We start from the raw sequence: 19,044 nt of genomic DNA on the forward strand, positions 1-19,044 counted from the left end.
AAGGGAAAGAGTGGAAGGGCAAAACTATTTTCCGATTCACCGAAGAAACGAAAAACGAAACCTGATCTGCGTGTGGCATACTTGAACTTGAACTTAATTTCTATTTAGACACGGTAAATCTATCAGATAAAATAATAATATTATTACAATCTATTATTACAATTACATTCTACTTTAATCTATATAAACATGATCTAAACTTTAAAAGTGAAATAGAAAAAATAAAGAAATTCTGCTTTACATAGATGCTGTGTGCGTTTTCTCGATTCAGACGAAGAAATCGCGACAACCATTTCGAAAAGATTGAAGTGATTTTGCTTGCCGCAGTTTAGGGGACAAGCTGTTCCAGCTAACCACACCGTTATAGCTAAAGCTATTTTTCAGGAAATTGATGCGGGGCAATGGAACAGCTAGTTTGTTTTCAGAGTTCCTTAGATTATAAGGAGGATCATATTTAGTGAAAAGAGAACCAAGATAGTCGGGCGCAAGACCATGTATAGATTTAAAGACCATGGTGGCCACTTGTATTTGTCGCTGGGTATCTTACCGTCTTCAGTTAAGTTGCTCAAAAAGAAGATCACTGAGCGCTTGTGTCATAACTGGAGAAGGTCAGAATACGAGCAGCCCGGTTTTGCAACTTTTGGAGCTTATTCGAAAGACCTTTGTTACAATGCCCCCAGACCTCGCTGCAATAAGTTAAAGTACGGTTGAACTAAGGCATTGAAAACGGACTCAAGCGTGGTTCGGTTAACAAAAGACCTACAACGTTTAATTGCTCCAATGCCTCATGCGATTTTCTTGGCTATTTTTTCAATGTGCATATTCCATGGAAGGTTTTCGTCTATATGCACACCCAGAGATTTAACCGAGCTAACTTGTTTAATTATGTCACCACCTATGATTAGTTTAGGGGAAGTATCGTAAGTACCTTTCTTCTGCCGGGATCCAATTAACATGAATTCAGTTTTAGATGAATTTAGAGTCAAATTGTTTGCAGTAGTCATGTATTACATTGGATAGGTCGTGATCCATAACATCATTGATCATTTCTATGTTGTTACTGGCAAAGGTTAGGTGAGTATCGTCGGCATACATACGTGCAACTGAATTAGACAGACAATTAGGAAGATCATTTATGTATAAAACAAAAAGCAAAGGTCCTGGGTGAATTGTTCCTTGCAGAATTCCACAAGTGAGAACTTGACTAACTGAGAGCGAACCATTTACGAAAGATTGTTGATTGCGATTATCTAGGTATGATCTAAACCATTCATAAGCGCGGATACCGCGGATACCATATTCGAATAATTTAGACATAAGAATTGTATGGTCAACGGTATCAAAAGCCTTTTTTAGGTCGAGAAAAACTACTGCATTTATACTGCCTTTATCAATGTTGAAGGCCCAATTGTTTGTGGCCTCCAACAAGGCAGTAACAGTTGAATGGAGCGAACGAAAACCAGATTGTTGGCTGGAAATCAAATTGTGTTCAGTGAGATAACCGTAAACCTGGTCGTAAATGATACGCATAGACAAAAGTAAGGTCAAGTAAGTTAATGATACTGTCAACGCTAGGTTCCACCTAAAGCAAAAAGACTAAAAAGAAACATGGTGTGACTATTAAATTTTACTTTAGGTTTATTATCTTACAAAATCGAGGCCCCATCCACATTAAATGCGTTTTCAAAATTATCTCAGCGGTCTCGTCTCAAATACTAAAACGAAACAAAACACTTTCATCCATGCATTATTGTTGTGTTCGTGACGCTTTCACTTTAATATCCCCAATGTTTTTTATTGATTTTGTTTAAGTAAAGTAAAGCTTTATTCACACAGGGTAGCCCATTCAGCTCTAAGGCTGGTATCCATACGGGCCCTGTTTCTTAAAATAATTTACATCAAGATTTTCAATTATATATATGACTACAATTTTAAAACTACATTTACAGCCTAAGACTACAAAGCCAAAACACAGTTAAGACCTAGCTAAAATAGTAGAGAAAATATCAAAGTTAAGATAAAAAGAAATGTCTTGCTCAGCGGCAGAACGTTTGAATATTTTCACTCTTCACAAAAATTTCTGTGCCAGTAAAAAGAAAGGTCCTTTTCCCAAAATTTCTTTTTACTTTTGGTAGGGTTTTTACTTTTGCCTTGTGGAATAGTTGTGAATATTCGAAAATCTGGTAAAATATGATGAAAAGTAACTAGGAACTAATGAGTGAAGACAAACAAGGTTAGCCTTGTGGTAATAGCGTCTACTGAAAAGATTCGGCCATTGCAGCTGCTCTACCGTCGAGAGCAACGTGTAATAATCCGTGCAGATCTATTTTGTAAGCGCTGTAGTCGATCTATATCTTGCTGTAGACGGTTACTCCAGGCAATGTCACAGTAATCAAATAAGGGAAGAATTAAAGCATTATGAACAAGTGTTGCTGCCTCTTTTGTGACGAAACTTCTAATACGGCCCAGAATACTAACTCTTGACGCCATCTTTTTACACACATAGTCCACGTGAGCCTTCCAAGTCATAAAATTGTCGAACACCACGCCTAGGTATTTAAAAGTAGTTTCGCAAGATATGGACTTTCCGAGAAGATTAAGATTTAAAATACAATCGCGCTCTTTATGCCTTCGAGATGTAAATAGTACACACTTAGTTTTTGAAACACTGAGAACAAGATTGTTGTCTTCCAACTATTCGGATACTAGACACTGAAGATCTTGGTTAATGTAAAAAGTTAAATTGTCTACTGTTTGGCCAGTACTTAGAGTATTTACTTTTTAATGCATTTCCTACCCTTCAGTGCAACAAAAACGTCTTTAAACTCCGCTAATAGTAACGAAAAGCGACGTTCTTCATTTAATGTCACCGGTTTTCATCTTTTCACACTGAGAATCTAATTCACTTGTCTCGTTATTCATCGAAGTATTTTGACTGTTTTCGTGTCGGTTAGTTAAAATGCGTCAAAAAGTTCAGTAATGTGTTCCCCAAGGAACACTGTAGTTGGCCCTGGTGCTCCACTTAATGTTTTCCGGAAAGACACGATGGCGGTATTTGTTTTCATGAAAAAACCTAATTCTAGAAATTTGTTTCAAATTTAAAACTCACAAGAATGATTTCTATAGACTCCATTTTTACTGTTGCGTTTCAAATACAAAAGGGAGTCGACACTTCAAGTGAGAACTGTTTCATGAACCCCCCCCCCCCCCATTTGAGCTGATGGTTTCTACAGAGACCCATGCTAGATGAGGTGACAAGTATTGATAATCGCATGGGGCCGAGTAAAATTAAGGATTAATATCACGCGTGTTTTCGGAAGTTGCTGAAATTGCCCTTGTCGCTGCGCGACTCGGGCAATTTCTGCAACTTCCAAAAAGACAAGTGATATTAATCCTTCATTTTACGAGGAACCATGTGATTACTTGTTTATAATACAAGGGGCAAAATGTTTTCTTACTGATCTCGCGCAAAACGGGACGCCATTGTTACAAAACAAACAGAAATTTCTTTACCTTGGCAGCCGTTGCTAAGCGATTTTCAGCCAATCATTTTCAAGTAATTTTGCCCGGGGCAATTACAAAAATTAAGAAAAAATGCCCTCTGTCTTGACCAATCACAATTCAGTAATTTTGCCCCTCATATGATAAAAATAATCAGTGGTTAGGCAATGTCACATGGAGTTCCTCAAAAAACAAAACAATCCTAACCAGTATAAGCAATATTTTATTCTTTACTACAGAGAGAAATAAACAACAAATATTTAAGTACAGTAACTTTTCTATATTTAATAGGCACAAAAATACTGTTTGGTAATATTACCACTTTGGTGGTTTCTGTGTTGATTAAATTTTAAGACATACAGAATCAGTTTAACATGTAAATCAAACATGATGAGGGAGTTATTTTTTATTGCCACAACTGATGTCTTTACACACAACTCTAAGTTCAGAGCATTACTGTTGTATTTAAAATGTTAGAAATTGTCCATTGGTCACTCACGGGAGTTAAAGCTTGCCTTACTTCCTTGAATATTGCATTCCACTAAAATTACAGCAATAAGCAGAAGTCTTCTTTACTAATATTGCCAAACTAAATCAATATAAAAAGAAAGCGACATAGCAACAAGTCTTAATTTGTGCAGAAATATGTGTAACCATGGTTGCCACCTTGATTGGATTTTGAAATTCTGTGACAACCTTAAAATTTCCCAAACCAACTGAATTAACAATTCAAACCCTGGATCCTAATCATGACCTCTAACCTCCACTATTCCTCTTCACCCATAACCTTGTACTTTTGGCAAGTCACATACAGTGAACATGGAAAGATAATTCATTTAGGTATAAACATGGAAAAAGGATTGATTTTCTTGGAAACCCGACATCAGTTTGTCATTCAATTTCATTAAATGTAATTCTAGCTGTCCAAAACCTTTCATGTCTGTGAAATGTACCAATGGGTTTAAAATGTTTGAAAACAATGAAGAAGAAGAAAAAATTTAGGGTTTTATTCCTATACAACTTGAACTTGCATTACAAAGACAAAGGATGTGCTGGTCAAAAGTCAGTCAACTGTTCTTAACAATATGCGTGAGTAACATCAATATCACAAAAAGGGAAGTGTCCCCAACTTTTATTGAGAATAGAGCCAAGGCAAGATGGACTACTTCATATTTACTTGAAATTTTACTTTTTCTCTGATTTCTTTCAAAGATGTAAATTTTCTCTGAATCTGAGTGAAATTCCCTGACTTATCCCTGACCTTGAAGAATTTTGGTTTTCCCTGACTTTTTCCTGACCTTTGGCAACCATGGTAACAAGAAAGAAAAGATTTTATCCAGGCCCTCCTCACTTGTATCAACAAAATATGTTCCCTTCAACATTTGCTCAAAATATTTCCTACTCACTCACCTGAAATACTGCAAGGAAGGCTATGACATTGGCAACAACAAATACTTTATAAAGCTTTAGACTTGATCATTCAACAAGCAAAAGAAATGTTCTTTAGCCCTTAAACATTTGTTTAGTCATTGTTTCCAGAAATCAGATAAGATTAGTTTAAAACTATGAACCCAACACCCATACTGAACAATTTAATGTGTAAAAGGAAAGTTAACGTTGCCTTGAAATTATAATGAATATAACGAAAAAGCTTATTTGTCCACTAATAAAGTGCAAAGCAGAAGATTCTGATCCTAATAACGGTACTTGGTGGAATAATCCTTGGGTGAAACAACCAAACCTCGGCCTTTCCGCGCTCCACGATAAACAGTCTCCACAATATCAACCATTTCTTGTTTATCCTCCAAAGCCCAGTTGATCTTATTGTTATTTCCTGTGCCCAAGTCAATCATGATGTGCTTGTTTCGATAAAAGAACATGGTCGTACAGGGGTCATACAATTCATACATTTTGTTAAAATCCGGACACTCTGTAATATCCACTACGTAGATCACTGCAAAGTTCTTCACTTTATCCGCAATGGTGTATAATACTTCGTCCATTTTCATGCATGTTGGATCCCAATCGTGACCAAATCGAATGACCACAACTCGATCTTCTTCCGACATGATTGCCTGATCAACTTGCCAACCATTTTTAAGATGCTGAAGCATGTAAGACATTTTGGAAGCTGTTCTTGGACCCTTCTTGAGTATCAAAATCTAAATAACGATCAAGGGAAGGTCTCAGTGTGTGCTGAAGTGAATTTTGCACTCAATTTTCGTTTCCAATTACGTTCCTTTGACGTTGGTAAACAAGATGGCGGAAGCCGGCTATCCCTTCATGCAATAGTGTTTGATAGTAGTTCCAGTCTTTCATAGTGAGAAACTGTGGTGCTGTGTCGGTGGGGTAACAAGGTAATTTGGTTATATCAACTAAGTTGAAATTGTAAATTGGCCACCGTAGAGCGAATGACGACGGGCTAACGCTCGAAACGTCAGCTTTTTTATTCGTTACGGTGGCCAATTTACAATTTCAACTTAGTTGATATACTGAACCAAATTTCATAGTGAGAGATGAAAAATTAAACAAGTTCCTGATGAGGACTCGGGAATGCGGATCAGCACCCTGGAGTTTAAAGTACAGTTCTGTCAAGACAGTTGCGATATTATCAAAAATGTCGCATAAGGTGGAAAAAGAGTCCTAAATGGACGAGTTTCTCGTGCGTATCACTGATTGAAGTGCTTTGCATTGAAGGAAACATTCCGATAAAAAAACTTTGGGACAATAATCTCGGAACAAGACGTCAATCTTCAGTTTCTCATACTTGAAGAGATTAATTTATCCTATACCAGCTCAGAGGAGCTTACCCGGTATTGAGTCCTCTTCCATGGGAAAAAAAAAAAAAAAAACAGCAACAGTTAAGTGATACTTAGATATGATATAAAAAAAAAACCCTTCTCTTTAATAAGTGGTACTCATTGCTATTGCTTTGCTAATTAAATAGCCTGGGAGGGGAGGGATATTGAAGCAGGGGCACCTACCAGGGAGGAGAGAGGATGAAGCTAATGGGGAGGGGGGGGTTACATCAAGGCCTGAGATGAGTCTGTCCTATGCTTCGTATGTCTCGCGTCTTCTCAGGGATAACAAAGAAAAACATTATTGTAAGGCAGAGCACTATGTAAAGATCTTTGTCAAATTATCTATGTACTGATTTCCTTAGACGTAATTCAGTGGTGTCATTGTAGTATCACCCGGTATTTTTTACCAATTGCGCTGTATTTTGACGAGCCCGGTAGTAAGATCACAAGAGTTAGTTATTTTAAGAATGTTTAAGTCCTAATGTGTAAGTCCTAAAAATAATACGAGTCCTTAGTTTCGCGACACTAATACCTTCATATCCGGGGTAGGTGTCGTTTCCACTACAAACAAAGATTGGTCTGCCTTTCAGATGCCGTTTGAGACGGTGTTAAGATCATAAAAATAGCACGGAAACCTCGATTTACGTAAGGGAAGAAAGTTTTTTTTCAGGAATTCTGATTTCTCTAAATAGTAGGAGTGATTCACAACAGCGGGGTTTGCTAATTTCAAAGATTCGCGGTTGAACCAAGCTTGCGTGCGACTGTCTCAAATATGAGAAACCGACAAACTGACCACATCCCAGAGTTCCTAGCTGTATTGAGAGAATATAAGAGGGCAAAGTTTTTGCCTTAAAGAGAAGAATTCAAGGTTGATAATCTTCTTCTGGTGAGGCGATTCGTTGTAACGAATCAGTTAGATGATAATTTCCCGGTTTTAATGATGGTAAAGCAATCTGGTTTTTTTTTTTTCGGTTAGAACTTAGAGTAAAAATTCCAAACGTTCACAAACTGTCTTTCAAACATCTTCCACTCGCTGTCCTTTGACAATACCGAATATTGGCGGGATATAGCTAATATCGCCCACTTTCCCATTAAAACGAGTAGCATCACCATATATTATGATGAGCACTCTGTTAAGAGTCTTAAAGTGTCTGCTGCATGTTAGTGTTCGTATAAATGATGATAGGAAATGTGGGAAAAAAACATATACTTCTTTCGGCTATAGCTCTGTATCTTATATAATCATCGTGTATTTTGGTAGGGGAAACCTCATTTGCGTTAACTCTCAACGCATCTTTACATATCCTTTTGCGCTGCTATAGTTGAGTTAATAGACCTCGTCAATGGTTACCATTTTAATCATTCTGAGAGGAGAATGTTCCTGCCTTATAATTAGCGCTGGGAAAGAACCAAAAATGGCGAACAACATAATAAATTACATTTTCACAAGAGTTTTGAAGTACCAATTTTATGTCTAAAAATACTTCAGTCCGGCGGGTTCAGTACACTTGAGTTTCCATGGTGACCTTGTCCTGGGTTGAGGCAGGAGACTGTTGCTACGCCACAAGAGCAACACGAGCCATTGTTGGACTAATTCAAGGTGTAAATGAAGCACCAACAGCATGGATACTGTCACCAATATAAACCTACTGTTGCACCAGATTTGGTTCAAGAGTTTGGAATCGTTACACCCAGGGGTCTTTAGTATGCACCTTTTGTCCAGGGAGTCTTAAATCCGTATCTTTCACTCAGGGGCACAAGTTATCTTACAGTCATTTCTTCTTTTATATCCATATATTCGAGTGGGGTGATTTACACCAGGGAGTCGTCTTAGATTTTACTTCTGATTTCCCAATATGGGGATATGCCCGGATGTTGATGATAATCCGCATTTGAATGGCGGCATTGGGGGCCTTCAAGGACTGTTTTCCTACTTTATAACTTCCCAGCACGAGGGGAAATTAGCAATATTAGTTCGTATCAGCAAGTACCATTCATGTATAATTCTTGAATTAGGCAATATAACATATAACAAAATTTCTTTGTCCACTGCTGAAATCATTCGGACGAGGTGTACAAAATCTGAAAATCAAGATCTCTCTTTTTTTTTACAAAGCCATTTTGGCGCCGAATCAATGACTCTTCGTTCATACAAAAGAAAAAATTACAGAGAAACAATAACAACAAATCAAACAGGAGAAAAACCACAACTTCATATCTATCGTTTGTTTTTGTTACATATAGATCATCCATGTGCAATATACTTAATCATCCGATCGAAGTTCAAGTTTCTTGTTGACAAATCCAGCCACACCCCACACCATTTGTCAACGAATATAGTCGAGAAACACCCTGCGCTAGCGGTTCATATCAGAAACTCATTAGCAATAATACACAGTGAGCTTCCTGGCTCCCGGCTTGAGAACTGCTTCAGAGAATATCAAATTCAAAATAGCTGTCAGATATTAGTTTATTCTTATTTTGATCAGCAGGGATTTTTCTATTCTTATTTTGATCATTTTTTTCTAAGTTTTGATTCTTTCCTCAACAACTCATGATCATAAGTGTGTTTCAACTGTTCTTGATTCTTTGAGCTTAGGCACCAGGCATCATTTATCGCTGAGGGAGGGGGGACGGGGGGGAGCTTTAGGGGATATCACATGGTTTTCAGGGGCAACGAAGGGGAATCAATCGTCGCCAACAGAGTTTCAATGATGGAAAATTTACTACTAAATAACTGTCAATAGGCGGAAGGATCAAGAGAACATTATAGATTCTCATGGAAGCTTCGTGACACAACCAAAACCCTCCATATCCCCCCAATCACGAGGTTGAACTCTCCCCAGGCAACGAGGATTGTTCCCTTCCTTGGGTTCCCTTACTTGTTCCCTTTTCCGTTTCTGGAGTTCATATTATTCTAGGGATTTGTGTTGTTGTCCATGTTAAAGTTTTCATCTTTCACGAAGCTTCTCCATACCAAGGCCCTTCGAACCTCCTTATTTCCTGTTTATTTGTCACTAAAGTAACAAGCCATGTCAGTCAAACGGTGATTCTGAGAGAATTCAGGATAGGTTTTTAGCATGGTTATTTAACTACATCTGGATTTATCGTTTGTAATCCTCCTGACTAAAATACCCACCCTCCATTTCCAACCCTCTGAACTGTAAGAGTGACCAGCATCTAATTTCTCCCTACAACACTACTGAGAATCGAGAAAAAGAAAACCAACCTGTGAAGCTTTCGAGACTGACTAACGAATTCTCCTTAACTTGTCGGTACCAAACAAATGCATGGAGAAGAGTTTCGAGAACACGGATACTGATGTCAGGGTGAAAAGGATTGTCTCGGACCGAGTAATTTTGACATTTGTGTCAAGCTTTGATTGTGTCTTCGAATGATTGAGAGTCAGAAATTTGACTAAGGCTGAGACAGATGAGACAGATTTTAGAGAAAACGGCCCTGATACCTTCGACAGAATTTGCCTTTCTAGCAAGGTCATCAGTTCTGAGACACCACATGGACAGCAGTTGATTAGAAATATAGGACAGCTAGATTCCCTCTCGTTGCTAGCCATGGAGAAATGAGGGATTTTATTGTCAAGTAATTCCACTCAATTATTTACTTTTATTAAAGATAAAGTTTCACATCAATAGTGACCTTAGATTCGCCTTATAATACTTATTAGGGAAAAGATGTAAAACCAAGCCCGCTCACACATCTTGGTGGTAAAATAGTTAAAGTTCTACTCAGTAGCTACTTGATTAAAGTGATAAAAACTAAAAATTAACTTTAAAAAAATTTCCAGAGAGCTCTATTCCGGTTCTTCCTTGATTTCGATAGACAAAGACGGTCTGTTCTTGAAATTAAACCCGTGCCGTTGTCTACTTTGAAGTTTTGACCGTAAATCTAAAGTGGGTTTTTCAGTCCGGACTTCTTCCATTTTATCTTCTTTCTTCTCAATTCTTCCTTTCCATTTATCCCTCTTTTCTCTCCTATCATCGTCCTCGTCACTTTCGCTGTCGTCGTCTTCGATGGCATCGGCGTGCATGCGCATACGTAGATTTCCCGGTTCACTCCTCTCTGGCTGACCGTCGTTGGTGACGACAATCTTAAGCGGGGGTTCGTCGATATCCATTTTTTCTTCCTTTTCAGTTTCAATCTTGTCGAGGAAGACAACTTCTGGACCACTTGAATACATGTGCTTCACTCGTTCTTGTTCTTTCAACAATTTCCTCTTTCTGAAAAAAACGAAAGGATGTTTTAAGAGTGCCTTCGAAAGTAATCCGAAAGTGTTTGCATGGTTTTTATTTACTGAGTTCTGCGATTGTTTGAAGCAATATGCCACCTCCTCAACTAATCACATGTAAAACCGCCTTAGTCGCACGCGTTTTCCCGCTATTTCCCCGCTATTTTCCCGCTATTTTCCCGCTATTTTCCCGCTATTTTCCCGACACTGGCGCTTGTTATGTGCATCATCTTTGTACTTCGACTGGATTTATCGAATTAAAACTTTTTCTGATAGACTAATGTAGTCGTTTGTAGCTTTTACTAGAACCCCTAAGAAATTCATTACCTTGATGAACTGATAATGCCTTTTTTTCCACCTAGAAAAAAGAAGAGGATGAAAACTATAACTGGGTGTCCTTCAGTAAACTTTACCTACGACATAAAAATCAAATTAACAACTTGACGAAAGCAAATCACTCAAGAGTGATGGCCTTTTAAATGACACGGTAACTGTTTCTTATTCTGTAAAAACAAAGGGCCGGTTATTTAAAAAAGTTTAGCCGTTGTGTAACAAAACTGCGCTCTAAGCCATCTACCATTCAGCCGAACTTTTTATCTGATCATTAATTTGGTAAACAGCGTCAAGAGGACCAAAAGCCAACAGTGGAAGAACACTTATTCAATCAAATCAACTCTATTATGGAGAATCCCTGAGGCCCACTGCTTGCGTAAAACCGCGGTTTGGGTTAGACCTCGTGTAAAATAACAAGACCAAACCGTTTATTTAGGGATAGAGATCGGAGTGACAGAAAACCTCATATTAATAATAGGAGACCCACCTTGTCCAGGCTCATTTGCTTTACCATTGATTAAGTAATACATGCTTCTTCGTGCCGCCCCTGGTAGTTTCTTGTCTTCTAGAGCATTTCAAAACAACAGAGAATGAGTTTCACGAAACTGCAACCTATTCCCGTACTTCTAAAAACTGCGCGAGGTTGCTTAAAGCAGGATGAAGCTAAGTCGGGTTAGTGCAACATTTTTAATTCAAGGTGTAGAGACTGACGAGTCTGGCGAATATTAGCTTGAATTATCACAAGTCTTGCAAAACATGTACATGGTCTTTGACATGATCTCGAAATTTCCTCTACTAAACGGTAAGAAATGGTAAGATTTTCATTACCTCGAATTTGCGCTTGAGTTTGAAACAGCGTTAAACGTGTGAAGCAGACTTAATTCAATCGTGTGATGAACAACTCGGCCTTGTTTATCGTTCTGGTTCTATGCTAAAAAGTTCAGCCAGCCATGGTAAGTGAATAGGGTAAGAATTGCTAAAAACCACCGACGTACGCAACCTACTTTTCGTGGCCAATCGTAAGAGAAGACAATTGGCTTTGGGATGAGGAGGGCCTTGCTTCCATCTGACTTCCACAGCATCACTGATATCCTCGTCTACTTGAAATCAGAAGGCAAGTGATGGTTAGCCAGCAAAAAGAGTAACTTTTAATCGAGTGTCGAAAATAATTCGGGAGAGCTTTGGCTTTCCTTTTTGTCACTCTCTGAGTAGTCTACAAAACTCGCGCTCTCCTATGAACCAATCACACGCAACACTAGACTTCGTCGACTGCGTTTTCCCGCACTTTTGGCCGTTAGCTTATTTGTTCTTTGAGTTCTGATTGGCTTCTTGTAATATCCTCTTTTTTTCTCATTGGCCGGTATGATTTACTTTCGTCTTGGATTAATAACACTCAATGAAAAGCGTTCTAACGACTAGAACACTTGAAGGTTTGGCTATTTTAGGAAAGGCTTGTGTCCTTTACAAAATTTCCCACTGAGCGCACCGAGGATAACAGTCTCGCATTTTGATTCAACTTTACAAAACAAGGGGGCAAGAAAATTGCCCAAGGCCGAGAAGACAAACCGAGATAGTCAGAGTTCAAGAAATATCACACAGTTCATTGTATTCTGAATCAAACAAACCGACTTTACGAATAAAAGTGTTTTATGTGGAGAAATAACATCAACCTTTTTTAAAACCTGCAATTTTTTTTAAGTCAAAGGTGCAAGAATCTATCTTAAGAGCATCTTGAGTTTTTATAGAGAGCGAAGTTTTTTATCACAAGGTATAAAATTGTGGAGGTAGCCTGTCTCTTTGAGTATGATGTAAACTCATTTGAGAATTTATTTACCAGTTGGTTTTTGTATTTCTTTCCCTACTGCCATCAAAACTCTAGAAGCAGTGAATTCATCATCCCAAACTACATTACCTATAAATAAAATAAAAAATTATTGAGAAAAAATATTTAAATATCCTGGTTAAATTTCACAAAATAGCATGATATCTTGGCATTATTTGTTTGCATAACCCATCTGTTTCATCATTCCTAAGTGGTGTGGTGCACCCCTTCTAAAGAAAAACTTGGCTCTGCCCTTGTAGTGTAGAGTAGACAAGACCTTTTTCCTACATCCAAAACAATATAAAAGCCATGGTTGTTTTATTTACATCAGTGTCTGGCTTCAGCAGATAACCCAAAACCTCAACCTAAATAATTCTTATCCATTAATCATTGTCATTTGTTAAATTTTATAACATAACCAAAGTAAAGCGCGCGCTCTGATTGGTCAATTTAGCGTCCCCTTTTTGTCCATGGGTGTACGCTGCCGACGTGAGCAAATGCAAAGTCTATTTTTCTGTGCTTGCTTGTTTTTTCTGGTCACATAAGATTTGTTAAATAAAAGGGAACTCTTTAGCTACAATGTATCGATGTTATGTTATAAAACAAATGGTAAACACCACAGCGTACACTATTGAGTTATGGATGCACTTGGGAGGTTTGCTAAGAACTCAAGAAGCTAGAGTCGCTCTCGGCTATCACCTCGAGTGACTCTTATGCTTCTTTCGTGCTTAGCAACCTCCTAAATTCACCATAACTCAATAATGTATGCTGTGGTGTTTACCATTTCTAAAACTGAGGTCAAGGACTTACATGAAGAGTCATCAATCCATTCTACAGACCCAGGGGCAAAGTCACTGAAATAAGCAAACACATCCTTTGTGCTCATTTCATTCACTCCATGAATAAGGATGGCATCCAATCTGGTTTCACCTTCAAACAAACAGTCAGTGTCAAGTATACAACATGCAATATGTTAATGAAATATGAAGCACCTTTCACTTGAATGCTTAAAGAAATGCATGATCATTTGGCTTTTTTTTGTAGCCAATGCAAGCAACTGACTTCTGATCCTTCATTTGGGCTTTGATCACATGCACTTTTCCATGCATATGGCTGATTTCATGTATTCACATATGGTTCTGTCTGGTTTCTTTATAATATGAACTGGATCAGGACTGACTGGGCATTGGTTTTGGTGTTAAGACACCCATTCAAAAAACACTCTATTAAAAAAAAAAAAATACTACCAAGCCAAGCTCAATTAAGTAAATAACATGTTACCAAATGCCAAAAAATTAAGAATTAAAACTTTCTGGTTTGGACAAATTACATGAGGGGAAAGATCCATTGGTTCTTTGATATATCTACAAAGGACACTATGAAAAAACATGACTGTTTGATTTACCATCTGTGATTGTTGGAAGCTTATAAGGATCAACAGATGACAGTCTGAAAACAAAACAAAAAAAAGAAAGAAAGCAGCAAATAGCAAATAAGTGTAAAAGTTTGTGTATAGAAAAAGGTTTACAACATGGAGAACACAAAAAATGTAACAAGAAATTGGAAAGAGACAAGGTGCTTGCAAGAAGTGATGCTGCATTACTGGTGTCATAAACCAATGCTGACCTGTTTAGAGACAATGACAGAAAAACATAATAATATCAAAATAAGCAGAGTTTCCTTTCTAACAGAAAGGTGCTACACATCAACAGCTAAGTTGAGCTGCATCAGTGGCTATGTCACCCTTTCCCTCTGAAGCAATTCTCAATAGAAATGACAAAATAGAGTAGAAGACTCAGGGTTATCCCTGGAATATATCAATGCTATTACATACTATGATATGAAAAATTAAATGAAAGTCTGTTTTCCTACATGTCTGCATTGTAAATTCTCCTAAGGGAAATACCATTTCCCTTCTTTTCAAAATTTATTTATTGACCTGACCAATATTCAATTTATGTGCTATTAAATATGCTTTCACTTAGAACATCAACTCAATGCTGCCCTTTTAACTGACATCATGGTAAACAGATCTCAATTAACAAGACTGTCTATAAATAATTCAAGCAGAGTGAGCTGTCTCAAAGCTTGGAATAGGAGCCCCCCTCTCTATCCCCTCAAGTGCTCTTGATTGCTGCTAAGCCTGGCCTCTACAGCAGCTGTGATTTATACTTTTCATGCAACACTTTACCCCCCCTCCCTCACCTTCCATCAGCCCTACCCCCCCCAAAAAACTAGAAAAGACAGGATGGAAAGATTGGGAGAGTTTAGTATATAATGAGCCTTAAAAGCCTAGTTCAAAGTTGTGAAATATGCACAAGCCTTTAAGCACAAGCATAAGCAGAAGAAAAGGCCAGTGTGCATTGAGGTGAATCTTGTGCTTGTGTTATGTTTATTTCACTAGTGGGAACTGGCATGAAATAAGCACAAGCATAAGCGCCATCTTGTTTCTCCATTGATGTGACTTGCACTACACACACATAAGTCACTAATGTGAACATCCTTCAGCTTGTACTTCAGCTTATGCCCTGCATGTGCTTATCTCATAAGTGTGAACCTGAAGGTTACTGACTGCAGCCAAGAAGACTTGTGCCTTTCACACCCAGATCTCATCAGTAAATTTTCTTACTGTCTGCCCTACAATACTTATGATGTTAGTTTGAAGAATTTGATATTGAATAAACTACTAATCCCCTTATTTTTCTTTATTCTCATCTCTTATCTCCTTGACATTGTATTGATATTGTAAGGAGAAATTCTACCTTGGTCACTTATTGAAGTAAAAGGATTAAGAATCATACACTTCTCTGAGTTAATACACCTACACTGTATCTGGGTCATCCTCAGAACAACTGTCATCCTTTTCTGTGTCTTTTTGTTTCGCTGAAAGACCAAATCGTTTTGCTCTTCTTGCTTTCCTCTCTAGTGCTTCCTACAAACCAAACAGAATAATATTTTGATCATCAAAGTAAAAGGCAACGAAGAGTATTGCTGCTGCAAAATGACGGAGGCTTGGTCCCTCCGCCAGGCGTATTTCATAAGGTTTTCACACCTGTTCATTGGTACACATTTCATTCACCAGCATGCTAAAGGGAAGCACTATTTGAATTTATTACACGACTCGGGCAGTCAGAGGGCCAGTCACTAAAATCAACCAATCAAAATGCACTATTGCCGGTCAATATTCTCTCAGTATTGGACCGGGCACTGTCCCGAATGGTCCCGAATGATACCCCACTTGTGTCCCTTTGAACTTCAGTCGTATAATAAATCTCTAAATAACCAAGCTTGCTCGGGACCGTACTGGAAGAATATCGGCCCTCGTCCTTTATTGTGTGGACCTCGCTGCACTCGGTCCATATTGTCAAGACCTCGGGCTGATAGTCTCCCAGTACAGTCCTCGCGCTTCGTTAATAAGATATATTAATAATCTCGCTTAAAATCAAAACACAACAAAACTTTTCCAATGTTCATACCCAGACATTACAATCATCCATATTAGCCCATACAACTGGCCAGTCCACCAATCAGAGAAGTGGTTAATAACTACTGTAGTTTTAATACAGACAACAGGGGACATGGCAACCTATACCTACTGCAAACAACACATAAAAATTTTCTTTGCGTGTTATCAATTGCAAATTGTATATCTGTATTAAAGGCATGTAATATATATATTTATTGCATCACTCATAGAGACCATGGGCAAGATGAAGTGAGTCTTATGTTCTGAGTGGCTACCCAAGTGGGCAAGATGGGCCCATCTTACCCACTTGGGATTGCCCACATTGATCCAGCGCATGAAAAACAATAGAATTAGAACTATGTTCGTAATTCTTGGACAATTCAGGCCATGGAAATGCAAGAAGCAGCAGAAGATAGTTAAAACGAAGAAAACAGAAAGGATTCTCCTGAGTTTGTTGTGCTACAAACACAGTTGGCTTTCTTTCCCAGCTCTCGAAGTAAACAAGTCATTCTTAATTCTTAATATAAAGCAAAATCTTTTTGCAATATAATAAATCATTTATTAACCAAGCTTAGTCGGTCAAGATGGCTGGATGTTAGCCTCGTTCTTTTTTCACATCTTTATGGACCTCGACTTCATCTCCGTCCAAAAAAAATGCAAAAGAAGAACTCAGCCAATATCCAGTCATCTTGACCTCATGCTTGGTTAGCAACGTACGCACATGTATAAAATCATTTATGGCTTTTAAAAGGGTCCAAGAAAAACACATTTGTATTTCCAAGGTATTAATTTTTTTTAAAGAGTATTTTCAAATGTAAATTTTCAGTGGCTGGCTCTCAAATTTAAGGAGATCAGAAATGGTAAATGTCACATGGATTAAATGAAATGAAAGGATAGTTAACGACTTTCGTTGAAGTAACTTATGGCGATGATGCTGAAGATAAATTCATGATGAATCGAAACTACTAGGAGTTTAACAGGAATAAATTCAAACATTTTAAATCACAAGTGCCTTAAATTATAATTTATACACTTCACAACAATATGAGTACCTTCGAAGTTACATCAAATCCTGTCACGAAACACCCTGACTTATTTTCATATCTTCTTTCCTGTACGTACAAAATCCATGGAAACAGATTATTAGATATTTTTATAAATAATAATTATAGTTAATTTACTGGATTTTTATCCCACTCACAAAGATGAATGGTAAATCTTTCTCCTCTTTGTCGCTATCATCGGCAGGGATTTCAACCTTCAACTCTTCAAACTCCATCTTGAAAATAACTTATACTCAGACTCCCTCAATCCCTCCTCAATAAAACATCAGATAGGTCCGCACTGTGTACAAGAGGAACTTCTGTGCTTCAGACTTGCGAGAAGTAATTCGAAGTTGAAAAGGAGACAGGGAAAATGGAAAGAGAAATTATTTTATGTTTTTTAGAGCAAAAGGAAAACTAAAAAGGTCCTTTTAAATGATTTTGTAGAGATCTTGGAATGGATCTCAAAAATAGCCTTGCAAGAGAACTAATTAACAATTATTCCACGAGCGCGCGTTGGATATGAGATGATAGATAGCCAACGAGGCGCGTAGCGCCGAGTTGGCTATAATCATCTCATATCCAACAAGCGCGAGTGGAATAATTGGTTTATTAAAAACGTTATATTAAATTATTAAATTTTATTAAATTTTTAGCTCCCTTTTAATTTTAAGCTGACACGTACGCTTGCCATATTTGTAGATTATGGTATATTGGCTGATATTAAAACTGGATCATTGGATAATGCAATTCAAGACTTTTTATTGGCTTAGCCATTATGGTATATCAGCCAATATACCATAATCTACAAATATGGCAAGCGTACGTGTCAGCTTAAAATTAAAAGGGAGCTAAAAATTTAATAAAATTTAATAGTTTAATTTAACGTTTTTAATAAACCAATTATTCCACTCGCGCTTGTTGGATATGAGATGATTATAGCCAACTCGGCGCTACGCGCCTCGTTGGCTATCTATCATCTCATATCCAACGCGCGCTCGTGGAATAATTGTTAATTAGTATATACTAAAATAGTGGATAGCGTTGAAGGCGCGCTCTGATTGGCTAGTCAAACTCCGAATATCCTTTGCTATTTACCTCCGAGCAACTTGGGAAAAAATGGCGTGCCGGTTTGCATCCGTGACAAGCGAAGAAATCACTCAAATAACGACGAAGCAGTCCCTGAAAACACAGAAAGCGACTAAATTTGGTTTGGCCGTGTTTAAAGGTAATGGTAACCGGGAGTTTATCGATAAAAACCAATGAAAAAGGTTTTGTTTACAAATGCAAATTAATCTTGCATAACCTCACTTGTTCACTTGAAAATCAAAGTTAAATGGTGTTTTTACAGAATGGTTTCAAATACAGAAAGAGTTTGTAACACCATTTCAAGAAATGTAAAACCAGAGCTAAACAAATGTCCTCAGAAATTTTATCTGTCAGCGAAAAAACGAGACGGCAGGTTTTACAACAAAAACAAAAAATCACTTACCGCGATCCGAGCCGCGTTGGATCGTTACGCGCGGGAAAATGTTGGAATCGTTGCTGGAATGTATGAATTAAAATCAAGTTTTGGTGGTGTACATTATCTCACTGTTTTAGTATATACTAAAACAACTATTTACCTCAGTGTCGGTGGTTAGCGGTGAATATTTACCTCGCCGCTTCGCGGCTCGGTAAATATCCACCACTAACCACCTCCACTTCTGTGAATAGTTGTTAATTATCGGGCTCTTCCATATGCAATGCTATGGGATGACGTTGTCCAGTCGGGAAGCCAAACGTATTTGTCCAGTTTGGTTAGGATAAAGAAAGGAAACACTTGAAATGCG

General features: G+C 37.8%; 2 protein-coding genes across 6 annotated transcripts; both read right to left on the minus strand.

The window, feature by feature from the left end:
• Nucleotides 1-3,706: 3,706 nt before the first annotated feature.
• LOC111322684 (thioredoxin-like protein 4A) lies at nt 3,707-5,857 on the minus strand. The gene has a single exon (XM_022925825.2). The coding sequence runs from the start codon at nt 5,622-5,624 to the stop codon at nt 5,196-5,198; it is 429 nt and encodes a 142-aa protein (XP_022781560.1). The 5' UTR covers nt 5,625-5,857; the 3' UTR covers nt 3,707-5,195.
• A 4,049-nt stretch (nt 5,858-9,906) lies between these two features.
• LOC111322682 (nuclear cap-binding protein subunit 3) lies at nt 9,907-17,481 on the minus strand. 5 transcript variants are annotated; one of them, XM_022925824.2, is made up of 10 exons: nt 17,371-17,481; nt 17,222-17,281; nt 15,529-15,635; nt 14,109-14,152; nt 13,514-13,633; nt 12,716-12,793; nt 11,886-11,981; nt 11,369-11,446; nt 10,876-10,906; nt 9,907-10,540 (listed from the first exon to the last, which is right to left on the minus strand). In XM_022925824.2, exons 1-10 carry the CDS (start codon nt 17,446-17,448, stop codon nt 10,114-10,116), a joined length of 1,119 nt encoding a protein of 372 aa, XP_022781559.2. In that variant the 5' UTR covers nt 17,449-17,481; the 3' UTR covers nt 9,907-10,113. The 5 variants fall into 5 exon arrangements, with proteins under 5 accessions (XP_022781559.2, XP_088599781.1, XP_022781558.2 ...); XM_088743655.1 differs by having other exon boundaries at nt 11,369-11,443; nt 11,886-11,978; nt 14,109-14,329; XM_022925823.2 differs by having other exon boundaries at nt 11,886-11,978; nt 14,109-14,329.
• Nucleotides 17,482-19,044: the final 1,563 nt, after the last annotated feature.

This window comes from Stylophora pistillata, chromosome 13, assembly GCF_964205215.1.
Source record: "Stylophora pistillata chromosome 13, jaStyPist1.2, whole genome shotgun sequence".
NCBI lineage: Eukaryota > Metazoa > Cnidaria > Anthozoa > Scleractinia > Pocilloporidae > Stylophora > Stylophora pistillata.